Source organism: Primulina tabacum, chromosome 6, assembly GCF_025594145.1.
Source record: "Primulina tabacum isolate GXHZ01 chromosome 6, ASM2559414v2, whole genome shotgun sequence".
Lineage (NCBI taxonomy): Eukaryota > Viridiplantae > Streptophyta > Magnoliopsida > Lamiales > Gesneriaceae > Primulina > Primulina tabacum.
Window position 1 is genome coordinate 39,305,491 of NC_134555.1, and position 13,149 is coordinate 39,318,639.

Genomic DNA, 13,149 nt, shown 5'->3' on the forward strand with positions numbered 1-13,149 from the left:
TTCTCATAGGCTCAGTTAATCTTTTCATAGTTTTCATTCCAGATTTCAATAGTCCCAGTCACTTTCTTTCAAATTACTACAACATTTTTTGTTTCATGTTAATATTTTGTAAATTTCTATAGTTTATTGAAAATATAAATCATATTAGGATTTTATCTCTAAATTTCCAATAGTTTTTCTTTAGTTTTATTTGTTTATGACATCATATTTGTTTAGGAGATTATAATCAAATTTGGTATCTACAATCGTTGTATTTTTTGAAGTTAGATTGTTTTTTCATTTTTACATAAATTAGTGCATCTTTACATCTGAAACGCCAACAAATCGAAATATTGTGCAATAAGATATTAATATTTTTTGTTATTTTTTATTTTATGATATGTCTCCTAGTAATTAACAATATATATTCCATAATGTGAAGATCTTATTCGAACTTTGTCTGTATTACGTACGTAAACAAAAAATATTAATATTTACTATGGAATTAGTATTCATATGCTGAGGGATAAGCTGGACAAGAGGGGATTCAAGCACTTTGGAAGTAATGGAGAGAAGTCTTTGTTTCAAAAATATCATCTACTAAAATTGGTTGTGTATCTCTACGAATGATTATATGAAAGATCCAACTTGAAAAAGGTGAGCGCTAAAAAATTCATAGCTTGTGTAGTTGGCAAGTCAAAATTCTTAAACCACTCTCCCATCAACTGTATCTAACTCAACGACGATGTCTTAGTTTTTCATTGATTTTTTTTCGTCCAATCGCGTATCATTCAAGTAAAAATGTGCGACGGTGCAGATGGATCCTGATAAATAGCATACCAAGTGTGGCTAATGCCAGGGATTTTTCTTTGCATCACTTCTTTTTGAGCTAACTTTCTGCTGCAGTTGGAAACAAGGAAATGATGGAAAATTCAGGATAAACGTTTACATGAATAATGAGATAAAATACTAATGGATTGTGCTAACCGTTTTAGATTTCTTAGTCTTCCCACGAATTCTATTCCTTGGAGGTTTTAATTTGTATATACGGACCATCCAATGGTGAGTGGTGAATACCTAGAGCAAAATAATAACATTGATGAAGTATGTAAAACGAAACAACTGCCTGGATCATATCATACACGGAGAACATTTTCAAGAAATGGTATGTATTATGTAGAAAAAGCTCCTTGGTGATGTCAGCTTGATGGGGTAGTATAATTTTGGTTACTAAATAATTTTAACAGAGCATTGACGCTTGGCACACAATGCAGGTCGCTGATGCGAGGCTAAGTGTAGCACCAAACTGTGCTCAGCCAGCAAATAACAATCACATCGTGCCTTCTTGGGTTCAATTGGTAAAATAAAATAAGTTGTGAATTGGCCAGCTGATGTGAGGCTGAGTGTAACACCAAGCTGTGCTCAGCCAGCAAAGAACAATCACATCGTGCCTTGTTGGGTTCAATCGGTAAAATAAATTAAGCTGTGAACCGGCCAGCTGTTTCACTTGAACAAGTTTGGTAGCAAGGTGTATACTTTCTCAAAATCCGGGACTGAGTCCAGGATATCTCGGGATTGTATGCATTTGTTGAAAAAATTTAGCAATGTGGGGTTTCAAACAAAAACCACATTGACACAGGTGTTTGAAATGTTAACCTATATCCATGGCAGACTTTTCTCCTCAAACTATCCAAAACCAGACAAAAATCGAAAGCGTTCAATTTTGTCATTCTTTTGAATAAATAACAATTCACACTAGTTAGAACTTCGGACTTCTCCCACCCTCATTTTGTGGTACTTAAAGGACACTGTGCACCTAGTCCTCCATATCTCTAACCACTCATCCAAGAACTTGGAACCCTAAAAATATACATGTATGCTTTGACTGCAATTTCCCTATGGCAAGATCCAGATATAGTGGAACATGCAGCCAACATAATGATAAGTTACATTACATACAACGAAGAGTTTACAGCCTAAGAATTACCTCTTCAAAGTGGGTGAGTTTGAAATATTTTTTCCCAATTTCAGTATGCCTCACCCTATCATAGCCTTTACCATCTGTCTCCACAAACCTACAAGATGAAATAAGATAGACAATAAATTTGTGGTAAAGAAGATTAAAAAACACTCACATAAATTTCAAATAAAACTGCACCTGTGATATGAAAGTTTGTACATGAGACAGTTTAGCATGGTTGGAGTGGCTTGAGAGTCTATCCGGTACTGACCATCTCTCTGTCAGACACATGATAGAATGGATTAAACAGAATTCAAATATAACGCAACCAGGAGAGGTAACTTAAGAGTGTCAGATATCATTAATGAACTAAAGGCAATAGCTGATGCAAGGCTATTCCAGCTGATTGAGCACATTTATTTATGCTGAAACTCAATGATTCATAAAAAGAATTGCTGAGATTTCGTGATTACAGGTTGGAGTTTTTAGCTTTCATAAATAAGGTTGCCATTTTCTCATCCAAGTTCAAAAGTCATCGTTTTACTTTAGCTTTTGCAGCTGTTGTACATCCGATCAATATTTATAAAGATACACTTATACCTAATAGCAATCAGTGAAATGCAGAAAGTAGCATGTTTTAAAATGGTATCAGAATCCTATATCGGTTGCTCACACCCCTCTATCTTTCGCCGCTATCTTTGCCATTTGGCTTTTCTGCTCCTCTCATTTCCGGCTGTTCTTTAAATTTACTCACTTTACAACTAAGTAATATATACTATTTCTCTCGTTCTTTTTCCAACTCGTCCATCTATATTATTTTAAAGCAACACCTACGAAGTTCCAAACTTGACAGTTACGTCATCTTCTACTCCTTTTCTTTCTCTCTTTTTTATCATAAAAGCTCAAATGATTTTCAGGAAATACAACAGTTTTCATTTAAATAGTGTTGACAACTAATCCGGCCAAAATGCTGGTTGGTTGATGGTTTGGAAGAGGAGATTGAATAGCCTGGTCCTGAATGGATCTTCGAACACTAATTTGCATAGACTGAGCTCATATACTATCAAATATCTTGCAAATGTATCCACTCGTGGGATACAGAAAAAATACAAAACAAACATGTTACTGTCATCGAAAGGCTAGATACTGCCTCAAGTGTAGTAAGTTCATTGTTGTGCCAGACTTTAAATATAATGTAGTATGCTACCGCCATCAATTATGTAATAAATAACAGAAATCACCATTTGATAGGTGTAGTATGCTACCGCCATCAATTATGTAATAAATAACAGAAATCACCATTTGATAGGCATAGCATGCCAGCATTAACTTTTAACTTCTTACCAAATAATCAGGTTCCTTTATGTGAGGAAATACACCTCCTCCTATTCGAACCATCCACAAGAACTTATTGATGTCATCACTTGGGTAACCAACAAGGCCTAAAATGAAAAGGCGCTGTCATCAAAATACAATTCCAGCCAAATAAATGTTCAAAACAAAATAGTAACGGAAAACTAACCTCCAAAAACAACAAGAACATATTTTACATCCAATGAGTTGAAAATTTCCCATGCCGCCTTTTCAGGAGAGGACATGGCAGTACCAACAGTTGCAATATGTGTGTTGTTCCAGGTATTGTTGTCAACAAGAACAGTACGGTTAGCCATAGCAGTGGTTTGATAACCATAATCCCACCAAGATGCAACCTAGAATAAATCAACAGCATCAGGAACCAGCAGAAACTAGAACTGAACATATGGACTCTACAAAAGTGACAATTTGAAGATTGTTATATGATTTCATGATGAAACAAATGGAATTAATTTAATATGTCGAAGTCGGGCCTTCAGAAAAGAGAGGGTTTTATCAAGCTCATATTCATTCATTTTTGAACTTGAGTATGCAGGAATATACAAAACATTGAACAACTAAATCATGGCATAAAGCAAAAACTTAAATTAATGCTCAGCTGCAAAGTCAGCACCAATTAACACTGTAGTACAGTCGCTATAAGTATTAAAAGCATACAAGTTATGGCCTAAATGAACAGAAAGCATTATAACTAAATGTGGGATGCAGAAAAAAGTGCAAACTTACTTTATCATCCACCTCAGTGTTATGGCGCAACCAACCATATGCCTCTCTAAAGTCATCAAAGACATGAAGGCCATCATGAGAATGAGAGGTCAACACAATGGAGGGCGCCGAATATGCCTCAGCCGCAGCCCAAACAGAATGGACCTAAAACAGGAATTTCTTTTAATTAGTCAAGACAATGGTGAGAATACAGGGAACTGTGTGGTTGGTACTAGCACCAATGCACTCAAAGTTGCCAGGATCTAGAAGTTGCACGCTTACATATATCAAAATAGAGGAAATTAAAGGAAAAACTTCTACAACAGATGTTTATTGTTTCAAGTCTTGAATGCTTCACATTTGATTTTTCATCTAAGAGTAACATAAATATCTTACCAACCCAAGATGCATTAATATGAAGTTATTAATTTTGGGTTTTGATAAGCTTATGCATAGCACCAAACTTTTTAATGTTTTTGTTTGATAATATGATTATAAAACTTTTGAAAATGTTAATGCTGAACTAAGTTGAATAATTTTATTTTGAAAACTAGAGCTGAGATAAGAGTCAAAGAAATGGTTTCACGCTATAATTATCGCAATCTTAAATGCATCTCATTGTATAACAATTAAAAACCAAATATCATATTACTCAGAGCAACACTTGATTATAGCTTTTCCAAAGAAAAGGCAGGATCTCGAGATTCTGATCCCAGACCTACAGGTTCATGCTTGCACTACGCTAGATTAAAGATTTCATTCATTTTGCAAAAAAATGAAGAAAAACCCCTAAAAGTTAAAACGTTAAGGCCTGAGCATATTTAAAAACCATCTTCATTTGAAAACGTTCTTCAGCGAAATCAGTTATTTTCAATCTAAATGTCAAATCACGATATATACTCATCGTTTCCAAATATTTATACACTGTATCATTGTATTATACCTATCATGACCATTTTCAAAACTTACCATTTTAAACTTCAACATTTTTTGGCTATTAGTCAGTGGCAAATTCTTTGTAAGCATAACTGAGACCTTTAAGCATCATAAAAAGGTAATTTTGATTCTTACGTAAACAAATGAAGATCTGGCAAAAAGAATCCCTGGGCCATGAAAGATAATCATAGAACGGGAAGAACAAGACATGTTAGTCCTTCAACGTCCATGTTAAAGATTGATGTACATGATCCACAACTTAATCAAAGATTACATACCACATAAAATGCACCCAGCAAGACAAGTAGGAAAATAGCAATCAGAGAAACTTCAAATGGTAAAATCAGAAGCCTCTGTTCAATCCGGGATATGACTGAAGCCTTCTCCGTGTCTTTTGCTTTCTTCTTGTTCTTTCTTGAAGATGAAGATCGTTCCTTCAATGAATCTTCACTTTTCTCCATCTTCGCTTCATCAGTTTTTGAATTGTTACTAGTATCCCCTGCCTTGTGCAGATCATAAGCATTTAATCCCCTGGTAGTAAGTAAATAATTAATTGATTTGATATAGGTTGCATAGCTTGCTTACACTGAGCTGGGGGTTTTCTGTTTTGTCATGGAACTGATATTTAATGGATCGAGTGAGAACATCAAAAGCCTCAGAAAGAGCAATTCCAGAAATTATACAAGCTGCTGGAGCTAGCACAAGCATTAATCGCACCTAGCATATCAGTAATAGAAAGTCATAAACTCAGAAAAAAGAAAAGCAAAAGTGTGATGTCAGAGAGTTTCAAGTGTCTGTACCATGACACCAGAAAAATATACTGATGTGACTATATAAAGAACTGCGAAAGAGCTAGCGTCAGACAGTGGCGAAAAGCATGCCTGTGAATTACAATATAGAAAGGTTAGAGTTAATACATGGATGCAACAATAAACAAATAGAGCAAACCCAAAATATAAGCTTAATCAGATACCATTAAAATATTGATCACTCACAATAATGCCAGCAGGAACCAAAAATGCCAAAACGTTGATATCCATAAAGTAGGACGGCCACGTAGGAGGTTGATGCTCGCTAACACTGGCTATAATTGGTATGTATTTGCTTGCATATGTTCTAACCCAGTTCCAGACAAAGGTGGAGAAACCCATATAAGAATGTTATGACACAAACAATCACAGATGGAACAAGAGAAGAATCAATGTCAAGGTAATAATAACAAGATTCCACATAAATGAAAAGGCACTTGGTACCAAGAAGGTCAGACTTACGGATCCAGAAGGCTCAGACTTCTTCCACTCCAACCTTTTGTAGGGCTGGAAGCTACCAATGCTATTAGGACAGCTAAAACAGCAACACAGATAATCCTGAATATAAGACATAAAGACCATCGTAAACAATTTCTTCTCAATTCTGCCCATCAAAATGGCTTATTATTATTTCAAACAAACTAAAATCAAATCAGATGAGGAGAACAACATCACATTGATTCAAAAGACCACCTACGACATGCTACAAAGACAAGTACTTACTACAAATACTGTGATTAACCACGTGTAACTTTGCATTCTTCCTTGCCAATGTTTCATAGAAGACCATGCAATAAATTAATGCATGCAAATGAGAAACTTACAGGCCCACGGATACGACTATAGTAACAGCTACTTTGAACATTTGGGGAGTGAGAATTCCTTTGATGTAATATACAAGAGCTACAACATGTATAACTATGAAAACCTGCACATAATAATCAGAAAGACAAGTTATCACAAAATAAAGAATATTACATGAAAATCTGGTAGCAATCTAAAGATACATATAATTATTCAAAGAATGAGAAGTAGAGCAACATTGACCACATGGAACACATTTGAATATACGAGAAAATCTGAGTATTTTTCCCGCGGTATCATCTTATTTTGACTCGTACAATAAGAGTTCCATTTATAAAAATATGTACCCTTATTGTCTCACAACTTCGTCACATACATTCGATATGTATAAACATGTTTCAACTTGGAACATTTACAAAAATATCTCCCATAATCCCCAAGAAACAAATTAATTTCCAGCTATATCAAATAGATATACCGTGTGGACTATTTACCTACAGATTACAAAAATTTCTTGCGAGCCCTATGCATATTTCATACATGCACTATGTATATTTTATAATTTAATAAATATGTTAAGAATGAGGTAAATTTAGCACAAAAATGTAACCAAGAAAGAAAACAAATCAGCTGCATCATTAAAATCTGAAGCCACCACGAATGAAGTAAAATATATAAATACTGACTTACTCATCATTTTAAAGTGATCATTCATCTCTTAGTAATCTACTTTGGGAAAAATAAAATGGTAGTCAACTTACTAAAAACGATGCAAAATGCTCTGATGTCATTACAGCATTAAAACCTACAACGGGTACCAAAGATGCCAATAATGTCCCCAAGACGACCTGCATTTGTCAAACTGAGGTATCACGTGACAGTATTGGATCAGCCAAAGTACACTGAAATATAAGAGATTTCAAGGGTAACCAAAAACTTTATCCACTGTAATAGTTAAAAACAGATAATGAGGAAATACAAAAATATAAACTTGAGTTTGAGCTCCTAGATAAGGGGAAGATATCAGTCGGTAAATTATGAACATGTGATCAGCAGTCACCCTACAAACTTTTAGCACCAATTCATGTCACCTATTGCAAAACCAAATTTGAGAATTTGTTCCCAGGAACTCTTAATGAGCTCCTATAATGTTTTCTGAGAGAAAGTAGTCAGCAACTACAGTTCATGTTCCCTAGTAATCAATATAAAACAGCAAATCATCTCTATTTTTCTGATAGTTGATGACTCTCTGCCACAATGATATTGTGTTCGTTGGGAATACACAATTAAGTGAATTCGGAAATATCATATATACACTATACCACCAAGAATGGCTAGAGCAGTACAATTAAGATGTCTAATATTAACTCCCTTCGAATGCCAAAGAGAGAACGGGAACTATTTTTATGCACTTGCAAGTGAATGGTTCACTTGTCATAGCTACATGGAAATCATTCATAGCTCAAACATTTGATAGTTTTTATATACATTCAGACAACACTGTAGCAACAGAATTCAAAAAGGGACAGAATAGGAACAATATGCCCAAAGAAATATCATTTCGCAAATCATCGAAATCCATGCACCTTCTAACCTCTCAAAAGACATTTCCCATATTGCATCTTATTTTTTGGTGCAAATATCACGTTTAAAGCTTATCTCAGTAGACACCTCAGAAAAGTAAGATAAAGTGAGGCGTTAGCAAGTAGTCAGTAGCCACACAAGGAAGAAGTAGATACTCTTCCAATTTAATGATGATATAAACAAAGGGCGGGAATAGTGATCCATGGAAAAGATTGAAGAATTTCTCTCTGTACGGATCATCTTCGTGGTTGATATTTATGTTGAGACTTATATCTTTGACATATTGTATAAAATCGATAGCAGTGAACAACCTTATAATCATTTTAAATTCTTGTGTAATTCTAACAAGCAACAAACATCAGCAAGCTCAAGCAAAACTACAAGTTCAAGCCGAACAGTACGGGAAGGCACTCACAAGTGAGGCATATACAATGTAGAGGCGTGAAAAAGAGCAGCTAGTAACAATGCACAGAAGCATGTGCATTGGAATAAGAGTTATAATAAACGTATAAAACTGATAGCAGTGAACAAGATTACAATCATTTTAAATTCTTGCTTAATTCTTACAACCAACAAACATTGGCAAGCTGAAGAAAAACTACAAGTTCAAGCCGAACATTATGGGAAGATACTCACAAATGGAGCATAGGCAATGTAGAGGCGTGAAGAGTAGCGGCCAGTAACAATGCACAGAAGCACATGCATTGGAATAAGATTTATAATAAACGTATACCCACCCCAAGAGCAAACCTGAGAAAGGTAAAAGAGTAAAGAACTCCATCGAGCATGAACAAAACAAATTAATTAGCTAATATGAGAAGAGCATGGTAGACCAACAGTAGGCAAGTTTACCATGTAAAAGTACGCCATTGCATTTATAGTAGCATAAAAAAGAGATCCTGTGTTCAGTGTCTGCAGTAGATGGATTAGAAGGTTAAAGAATGGCTATAGTTCAGTTCCAGACTGACGAAATCCATGAGAAATAAATGGATCAAAGGGAGCGAATGTTTGAAATTTCAGCTAGTTCAGTTAATATGAGGACGTTTATTTAAAAGGTCAAATGTTCAGCTGATTCAAGTATAATAGCACGAAACATAACTGATGAAGCAGTCAATTTGATGAAGCAATTATAAAATTGAGTAGTCACCTTTATATAGAGATAGAAAGTGAAGATCAAGGCAAATATAGCTACAGCTTCATTGTCATAGCTTCCAGCCACAGACCGAGATATATATGATGGAACCTGCGAAATAAATTCCATAAAAACCTTAACAATGTACAGGGACAAGTTCACACAAGATTAGAGCATCATGTGCAATAAAAATCAACCAGTTAAAAATAAACACGTAAATTTTCGATCAAAAAAATTATGGAATATCTGATTAGTTGTTATCTGTTATGGATGAGTCCATGAATCTTTTCACTATAAATGCGAAGGAAAGAGTCACATAACATCATTGTTATTGAAGGCAATAAAGAGTGACAAGAAGACAAAAGGCAGAAAAGAAAATTGCAAGTTGGTGCTTGCAGAAAATAAAAATGCAAGATGCTGCCTCGGGATTCAAAATGACAAAAGGTGAACAAATAGAAAAAATACCATGGCCAAAAGAGCTGCAGCAGTCAATCCAGCACCAACACCTTTGACTTCCTATGTCAAGTGCAATAATTGATAAAGCATTGCATATAAAATAAAGCATGGGTCAATTCTGCAAGGCTTGTGATAAAATGAAAATATATCAAAGGAGGATCAGCAGAACCTTTGTCAAAAGGTATGCGGCCCAAGAAGCAAAAGCTGAAAAAATAGGTGCAGTGAACACACAGACAGTCTCCACAGACAAAGGGATATTCAATGAGTTCAATATCCTGCCAAAAATTAGCAAAGGCACATCAATCATGGCTGAAACAATACAAAGGAGAGCATTCTTGATTCCTAACTTGGTCAGCATTTTAAAAACAGCAAAATACTAATTAAGTTATTAAGTCTGGTTTAGTTTACTGGTAAACAAAAATGGTGTGTGCTACATACTTCCATAATGAACCAGCAGTCAACGTAAGACCAGGGTAGACAGTACCTCCAATCACCCGCCCTAGAGGATACCTTTGAGACAGTAAATAATAAACTCAATTATCATAATACACTAAAACAGAACAAAAATGCAATAGCAATCATTTTTGTAGTGGATTTTCCATGATATAGCAGGAATTACCATGTCCGGTCATCAAACCAATTCCAAAAGTCATATACTCCAGTTTTTGTAAGATACTGCAATCAGAACTCGTCAACTTCTATGATGGAGCTTTCAAATATTCAAGTACAATGAAACACACAGATGGAGCAATATTCAAATGCAAGCAAACAAGCAAGTGTAAACCAGTAAAAATAAAGTTACACAATTTTAAATGTAACAAATAACCATAATATATAGGCTTGGTCGCTGGGGATTGCTACATTTCACTCTATGCACAATAAAAGTAACCTGGATCAAGAAAAGGTTGATCAAACATTTTAAAGAGGTCGATTTTCAAAAACTCTCCTACTTATGCATTGCTAACATATCAGTGTCACAGGTGCCCAAGATGTTGACTATTCCTTACACATTTAACAGTGACAAAAGAAAACGCTAATGTTTTATCCCGTGTTTCACAACATTATCTACATCCTCCATAAACTAATGCCACACAAATTGCACAAGATTGATATCATCTTAGAACAAGCCAGATATGAAACCAACAATAGATTTAGTATGGGCATTTTTCTCTGAGTTGTATTCACTGATTTTCACAAAAGTTGCCTTTCTAAATGCTCAGCACCCACTATCAAATTTATGTTTTCAGTTCTTTTGGGATTGCACCATCAATACTAAATTACTGAACTTGCAATTGCCTTGTAGTTGACAACCTTATAAAATTAGATTAGATCTGAAAAGATACAGTCCTAACTCCTAACAAATATCGCATAAGCGTACCTATTCAGTTCTTTAAAGATTGCAGTGTGCAATTATTGAACTCAATCACGGAACTAGCAATTGCTTTCTTCTTGACAAGTCCATTATCAGATTTGATTGGTGAAGATGCGGTATTTGCAAATATGATGCACCAAAGGCCAATATTCTTCAAAGTGGGAATTGATTTAGCTCTTAGATGCTTAAACATGCCAACCTTATCATCTTATCAAATGTACAGATACAAATCATTTTAAATTGGTCAGACTCGGCCACACAAATTCCAGCATTCAGTTGACTCAGTTCTTCACAATATGCAACTTTGAATAAAAAAAATCACTCTTATCACTGAATGATTCAAAAACTCTTACAATCTAATAAACAGAAGATACACAGAATCTAATCTCTGCATTTTGAACAACGTAAATAAACAGAGAACGGACAAACCTGAGTCACTCTGTAGTTGAAATACGGATCAAATTCATGAATTACACTCTCGTACTTAATCACCTGTAAATAAAAATGAGAATCAAATTAGAAAAAAAAAACTCACATCGTCACTCTAATGAAGGATACTCCAGAGATGCCAATTACCAAGGCAAACTCCCACTCGAAAATTCAAACGACCAATTATACATGTACTGATAACTATAAACAAGACCGAAAGCAGGCGGAGGTTGAGGGAGAAATGTACGGAAAATAGACGGATCGAGAAAGCCAGAACGCCAATGAGCAACAGAATAAAGATCGACAACACATTTCCGAACGCGTAGCGCAGGGTCGACGTTGGCGGAGTCTCCGGCGCCGCCATTGACGGCAGAATTCAAGATCCTGGATTAGTGCGAGAGAACTGCGCACAAACGAACGCGGATGACTTGGGCACTGTTGGCCGATGCGAGGTAGGTTTTGCAGAAAACGCCTAGGCTTTTTTATTACAAGACTTTTATTTGTATCGGATTTATTCTGGGAAAAGACTAATTTAGCCTTTTGAAATGTGGTTGACTCCACTGTTTTGGGAATGACAAAAAGAAATGATTGGATGATCCATGTGGATGGCACAGTTGGCATTTCCTCATTGGTTAATGATGCATGGAATTTATTTTTCTACCTGTCCTTTTCTTGTGAATTTCATTCATAGATAGATATTTTTAAGAAAATATTTTAATGTTCAAGACAATTTCCTATGTTTTCTTTTTTTATTATTATTCTAATTAATTGTTTCAAAAAATTATTCTAATTAATTAACTATTTCAAAAGACTGAATCTATTATTTGGGTTTTTTTAAAAAAATATTGGGCATAAATACATAAAAGCATTTCTATATTTAGAGATGATGTTTTACACAGTATTGTCTCAAATTGAAATTTTAGATACCACTGAGTCAAAAGATATGTGGTAATATTTTTATCATAAAAATTATGTGAGATTATCTTGTAATTCAATTTTATAAGACGGATTTCTTATCCATGAAAAATATTATTTTTTATGTCTAAATATTATTTTACATCATAGAAGTATCGTTTTTTATAAGTTGTGTTACGAAGAAATATTGTCTAATATATGCCAGTATGAGTTAAAAATATTTTTTTTTTTTGTCAAAAAGTATATTGTATAATATAATTTTGATATGATGAACGTCTTTTAATATGCATTTAATGGACGTCTTAAACATCTTGCAAGTATTTAATAAAACACGTTTTTCGATATCGATCAATGTGACATTTCATGGGATGTGAACATTTTGCAAACATTGAATATAAGACGTTTATCGAGATTAACTGATACGACATTCACAAAATGTTTATATGATGCTCACGTAACGCTCAACCGAAAAGTCTTTCATCACATCATTCCTCTTGTATAATATTACAAGCGATAGCTAATGAAGACTATAATACTGTTTTTTTACAGCCGAGCTTTTAAAAACATAGCCAAACTAGCCCTACACAATATTAATTTTATTGAAATTCTATTTTTTGAATTAATATATATATCTAATTTTGATAACTGGGCGGGCCTCCTTTTGATGGCCTTTTGATGGGTGCCATGAGATGTT

General features: G+C 34.6%; 1 protein-coding gene across 3 annotated transcripts; it reads right to left on the reverse strand.

Annotated features, from left to right (window-relative positions):
- Nucleotides 1-557: 557 nt before the first annotated feature.
- On the reverse strand, nt 558-12,008 carry LOC142549438 (dolichyl-diphosphooligosaccharide--protein glycosyltransferase subunit STT3A-like). 3 transcript variants are annotated; one of them, XM_075658386.1, is made up of 23 exons: nt 11,788-12,008; nt 11,541-11,603; nt 10,359-10,414; nt 10,178-10,249; nt 9,909-10,014; nt 9,749-9,799; nt 9,299-9,394; nt 9,004-9,063; nt 8,788-8,901; nt 7,329-7,415; nt 6,588-6,691; nt 6,226-6,321; nt 5,950-6,070; nt 5,755-5,835; nt 5,540-5,671; nt 5,233-5,457; nt 4,040-4,183; nt 3,462-3,648; nt 3,284-3,381; nt 2,138-2,217; nt 1,967-2,054; nt 967-1,056; nt 558-876 (listed from the first exon to the last, which is right to left on the reverse strand). In XM_075658386.1, exons 1-23 carry the CDS (start codon nt 11,902-11,904, stop codon nt 829-831), a joined length of 2,316 nt encoding a protein of 771 aa, XP_075514501.1. In that variant the 5' UTR covers nt 11,905-12,008; the 3' UTR covers nt 558-828. The 3 variants fall into 3 exon arrangements, with proteins under 3 accessions (XP_075514501.1, XP_075514500.1, XP_075514502.1); XM_075658385.1 differs by having other exon boundaries at nt 558-879; XM_075658387.1 differs by having other exon boundaries at nt 558-879; nt 11,688-11,815.
- Between the last annotated feature and the right edge of the window lie 1,141 nt (nt 12,009-13,149).